The 6,000-nt window shown below is 41.4% G+C and overlaps 1 protein-coding gene across 4 annotated transcripts in view; it reads right to left on the reverse strand.

The window, feature by feature from the left end:
- SNX14 (sorting nexin 14) overlaps positions 1–6,000 on the reverse strand; it is a 90,565-nt gene that overhangs the window by 75,328 nt on the left and 9,237 nt on the right. For all 4 annotated transcript variants that reach the window (XM_019537700.1, XM_019537699.1, XM_019537698.1 and 1 more), the window contains exon 5: positions 1,252–1,295. In XM_019537700.1, coding sequence (XP_019393245.1) covers positions 1,252–1,295 — 44 coding nt within the window. The remainder of the gene's footprint in view (positions 1–1,251; positions 1,296–6,000) is intronic.

Here is a 6,000-nt window from a genome sequence, read left to right on the forward strand (position 1 = left end):
ACAACATAGTGTTCAGGCTCCCCCTGCTGTTCTCCCAAGTCAGTTAAATGCATAAATACAGATGCTTCCTCTGCCTGAAGAAGGGTGTTTGTACCCCAAAGCTCGCACACAGGAATTTTTCCAACTATTTTAACTGGTCTAATAAAAGATATCAGGTTTGCCCAAGGAACCTTGGCTGCCTATGTCCTTAGGCCAACCAATACCCCTACATTCAGAGCATTCATTGCACTACTAAAGCAGACACAGACATACAGACTTATGATACATTTAAAAATAAATTGACAAATAAGAATGCCCTAATAGGAAAAAATCTGAGATTACAAAGAACAAGAGATAACAGAGAATAAGGTGACAATAGTTAACGATTTATTTTAGCATACAAAAAATGAACCCTACATTTAAATAGAAAAGTCACATACAAAGTTCACAAGTAAAAGATGTTCTTCTGTACTTTATTCCCTTTTAGAAATTAATCTCATAACATGCAATTCAAATGCCAAAAACTGAAATTTTCCTTCAAAATGCTTAGAAATACTAATAAACAGTACACCTTTCAATTACAAAACCCTGGCACAGTCCTAGCCTTGTAAAGTCTTCTTTACATTTGAGCTTAACTTTAACTGAGTACTCAAACTGAAAATAACTGCTCAAAGCCTTAAAATTAAGCATTCAGAGAGGTAGGTCTTTGTAAGATTAAAGCTTGCATCTTGACTACATTTTCCTTACTTAAAAGTAGATTATTTTTAAATTATTTGTAATTAAGAAAGAATTTTTTCTAGACTAAAAGCTTTGTGTTTTCAAACTATTAGTAAAAGTGTTAGCAAAATGTGACTTCCAGGAAAGACTCATTCAATTTAGCATGTATTTTTCAGTTTAAATGTCTTTAATTTTTCATAATAAAATTCACAAGATCTTTGTAATTTTTAACGGGGGAAACAAACCATTCTACTTCACAAGCACAATATTAAAGTCATAAATTGATTAAACTGTGTTATGGAGAAAATGAAAAATAAGCTTTATAGTTTTACAGCTTTGCTAATCTTAACTATAATTGATCAATAATTAAATTATGTTGTGAAGTAATTTTAACACTGCTATTTATAGTCAGAGCCCTATTATACATTTTGTAACATCTGCAGCACTGTTACATACGCCAGAACACAAAAAACAACAGAATGTTTTTGTAGATAATTGCTTTGAATAAGTAGTCTTCATTTTAGAGAAAAAGTTATTTCTATGAAAAGCTCATACCTGTACCACGGATAAACAAAATTTTCCAGCACCAATTCAAGCACCTGTAACAAATAAATTATATAATATGCAACTTATTTATTTAGTGGAAGAACATCAAGAAAAAAAAAAAAAGTCATATGATTCTCTTTCCCAACATCATAAAATATGGACATTGCAACTCTAAAATGGCAAGATTAGATGTAAATGAACAAAATGCCACAGTGCAGAAGAATATATAAAAAGTAAAGACAAGAGGAAAACAGAGTCCGGCAAACCAGTGCTTTTAGCCTTGTATTGAATCAAATACTGCTAAAGGGAAAATCTTTCTATGGATTACAGAGAAATTTACTATAGCTACCAAAAAGGAAGTATAAACAGCGGTCGGCAACATTTTTGGCCAGAGTGCCAAACACATCAACCTGCACCCACGCCTAGACTTGGTGTGCCAGAGGCTGGGGAACTGTGAGGGGGCTGATCCTCATTGCTGGTGGTGGCTGGATATGTGCCTCCAAAAGGACAACAGGGGAGGGGCTGGGGTTGCACTGCCCCAGCCCCTTCCCTGCTGTGCACCATGACTCATGTGCACAGCTACTACTGCCACAGAGCTGGTGAATAGCACAGCTGGTGTGGCCTGCCCATTGCCTGCTGCAGCTGCCCAAAACCCATGCTGGCTGCAATCAGGAGGGTACAAAAACAGGTGCGCCAGGGTCCACAGCCCCAGCACTGGCTCCGTGGCAGCAGCAGCAGCTGCACGTGTGCCTCTGAGCACATGGCCGGGAAGAGGCCTGGGACAGTGCAACCCTGGTCCCTCCCCTACCATCTGCCCCAAGGCACAAGTGCAACTGCCACTGCCACAGAGCCAGTTTAAGGGCTGTAGAGCCCCAAGCAGTTGTTTGCAGACTTCTGGCTGCTTGTCACAGCTGACCTGGGCTCCAGGCAGCTGCAGCAGGCGGTGGGCAGGCTGTGAACAGCTGCACTAGGCTCCACAGCCCTGGCACTGGCTCCATGGCAGCAGAAGATTCACACATGCCTCCTGGTAGACCATAGAGGAAGAGCCAGGTTTGCACCACACCAGGCCACTTTCTGCCTGTGTGCCTGGAGGCGCATATACAGCTGCCACAGCCATGGAGCTGCCGAGCCTGGCACAAGTATTTGCACTCTCCCAGCTGCAGCCAGCCCAGGCTCTGGGCAGCTGCTGCCTGTCACAGAGATCAGGCTGCTTGCAGCCTTTAAGCTGCCTGCTGCAAGCAGTCCGGGCTCCATGGCCAGTGATGGCTGCCCAGAACCTGGGCCAGCTGTGGTGTACCAAGGAAAATGGCCTCATATGCCATGCTCTGGCACACATGCCAAGGGTTGCTGATCCCTGAACTATAATATTAAAGGACTAAGGATACAGCACTGAATAGCAAGTCAGAGCAAAGATCCTGGAGATCAACTGGAAGGAACAAGGCAAGTCTACATATAACCAGCAGGAAAGCCTTATATGTAATAACTACATGGTTAAGAAGATGGGAACCTCAGGAGCAGAACAAAGGATCCCAGATGAAAGAGAGCACAGGTAGCCAAGCCGCTGCACAGCTCTGGATTGTTAGGGGCATTATTTGACTACCTGGGACAAAATCATGTTTGCAACAGGCTTGTCTATCAAACCTATGAAAGGATTAATTAGACGGAGGAGGATGTTTTGTTTTCTGCTCTTGAGGAACAGGGTTTTTTTTCCAAGACCTCTACAGTAACTTGGAGCCAGGAATTTAGAGTCTCAGAACTAATGAAAGATTAATCAGACATGTGGAAGGATTCTTAAATCATTAACACCATTTCTTTCAAGGCACTGACCAGAGACACTTCTGATCAGCCCTCTATCCCCAATATGTAGCCTTGGATTATGCCGATAAGCATCTCACAAGTCTGATGAAACAGTAAATAAACAAACACAGACTCCACATATAGCAATGCAGATGACTTAACACTGACTTATCATTGGAAACACGTTTTGTATTCTTGTGACATCTACAGTAGTACTACGTCCTGCATCTCATGCAAAAATGAACAGCAGCCTCCTTATCCCATTTGACAGGAAACCCCCAGGGTAATCTGAACCCAAACCAGGATGAATGGGAAAGCAGAAGCAAAGCATCATGGAATTTGCATAAGCAGCACCAACACTGCACAGAGTTTGTAACAGAAACATGCTCCATCTGAGTACCAAGTCACTTCTGCTCTACCATCTTTCACACAAGAACCAAAATCCTCAGGGCTGTAACACCTTAGGGAAACCATGAGATCATTAGGGTAATAATACTGTCACACAAACCGCAACACTTCTGCCCTTACTATATACTACCAGCCACCAGTACAGCGAGGGCCAACCTTTTTGGCAGATGCAGCACTAACAAGCCTCACACCCTCTCTGAGTGTCACTCTAATCCCCTGCTCTGGATAACTTGATGATGATACATTTTCTGCTTCCTGACCTGTGCTCCCTGCCTGATCTGCTGCTCATGGATCCTAGTAGAGATTATATCTTTTATTAGACCAGCAAGATTTTTGCAAAAAGAAATTATTTAACTGCAAGCTTTTGGGCACAAACACCCTTCACCAGGCATCAGAGAAAAGATTGTAAAAATTCTCCTGGGTGGAAATGGAAGTTCATATTTCATAGGATTTCACAGAGGAGTCAATAGACAGAAAACTCCTCTGGGCAGGCAGTTTGTAAGCTTGCAATTAAAGAGGATTTTTTGCAAAAGTCTTCTTGGTGTAATAAAAGACATCATCTCTACTAAAAACCCTGATTGCTTTTTCCTCCAGACCAATACAGCTATAACCTGGATACCTGACCTGCTGCTCTGCTTTCTGGTTCCCTGCCTTATGTTGGGGTGTGTTCCTTGCCCCCTCTTCAATCTGCTACATGCCACAGGCTGGCCACCCCTGCTCCAGCACATTCAGTTTCCAAAAAGGTAGGTTTCTCAAAGGTTCTAGCTATACTTCCTAGATTGGACTGAACTACAAGCAATAGGTTTGATAATCAGAGCTCCTAAAACTCAATTCTGCTATGAAGGTACATACCATGGAATACTAGGACTGTATGAAAGTAGACTACTGCATAAACAAAACAATAACTTACCTTTGAAAATACGGACTACTTCACATGTAGGAAAATACTAACTCTAGTTCAGGGCTGTTAGCTTACTTCTTTGGGATTACTTGACTAAACTTCTTTCATAGCACTCGAAAGCACACTGGCAACTTCATATAAGTATTCCCTATCTCAGGGAGTTTAAGCAAAACATGGAGAGGCCAGAGTGAGTAATAAAAGCAGTAGACAGGAGAGCAGAAGGGATAGCCAAGGACAGTAGTTACAGCAAATGTTATTTAATACAAACAACAGTACTGTAATAGCACCACAAAAACCCAGTCACAAACCAAGAGATCAAACTCCTGCCAATTCATTTAGAGACAAACATATTTTAAAAGACAAGACCAAAAATGACCATTGTAATCATCTAGGATAACTTGCTGTTTAACACAAGTATAAGAATTAGTTCAGAGAATTTCTGTTTGAACTTAAACAACTTCTGGAAAACCATACCATCTTGAATTGTAAACATTTCAAGGAATGCAGAAACCACCACAAACCTTGGTAAATTGCTCACATGGTGAGCAATCCTCAATTAAAACATGCCTATTTTTTTCAAATCTTTACTCAGAATGAATACAAATATTATTCTTAGTCAAAGTTTTATTTAAATAGGATTTTTTTTTTTAAAAGGAAAGTTTATTTCAAATTAAATTTTAGAATTATGACAACCTACATGTAGGCCTAAGCTTACTATAAATGCTAAACTAAAAATAATAGTATTTCAGCATTAAAAATCTGATGCCAAAAGTTTTTAAAAGAAGAACTAATGGAAGTGCCTGGAACTAAATGCCTGAAACCACAGTGTACTGAATGCTAAACCAACTTTGAACAACACCCTTGTTTGCAAGGGCATAAAAAACAGTAATAATTCTAAATCTATTCAGCTAGTTCTCTTCAAAAACTGCTTTGTTCCAAGTTGAGAAACCAAAGCTGTAAGACTAGCATTGTAAAAGCAAAAAAACCTTTTTTTGCCCACTTTCAATCTACAACTAAAATAAAGGTGTTAAAGCAGCGGCAGGAAATTATTTCAGGCGGAGGGCCGCTTACCAAGTTTTAGCTAGTTGTCAAGGGTGCATGGGTAGCCCCGCCCCTTGGCAATCGGGGGACAGGGTGCCTGTCATATCTTGGGACCTGAAGTCCCACCCCCTTAACCTCTAACCTTAGCCACCAGAAGTCCCTCCCCTTGCCCCTGGAAGTACTCCTTTGGGGAAGAGAGTTTGCCATCTTAGGGAAAAAATAAGTTACATACTAAAAATCAAACACCCATAATAAAATATTTTAATTCAATTTAAAAAATATATTTTTGATCCGATTTGTGTGCGTTTGTGCAGTATACGTAGAAGTGATTGCATAACAGCTCAAAATCTAGTCTTACTTGTATATTGTGTGGGGTATCCATGGGTCTCAGGGGGTATGCAGTGGGGGTTTGTGGGGACGTGCGTGTGTGGGTATGGAAACCACAGGGTGCAGAGCGGCCAGCGGGTGGGCAGGAAAGTGGTGGCGGTGGGGAGTGTGGGGTAGAGGAGTGGAAGCGACCAGGCACGCAGCAGGAGTGTGGGGCCCAGAGTGGGGTGGTAGGAGCATGGGGTGTAGGCTGGTAGGGGTTCCCAACTTTTTTTTTTTTTTTT

The sequence above is a fragment of the Crocodylus porosus genome, unplaced genomic scaffold (genome assembly GCF_001723895.1).
Source record: "Crocodylus porosus isolate Cpor-Errol unplaced genomic scaffold, CroPor_comp1, whole genome shotgun sequence".
In the NCBI taxonomy this organism is placed as follows: Eukaryota; Metazoa; Chordata; order Crocodylia; family Crocodylidae; genus Crocodylus; species Crocodylus porosus.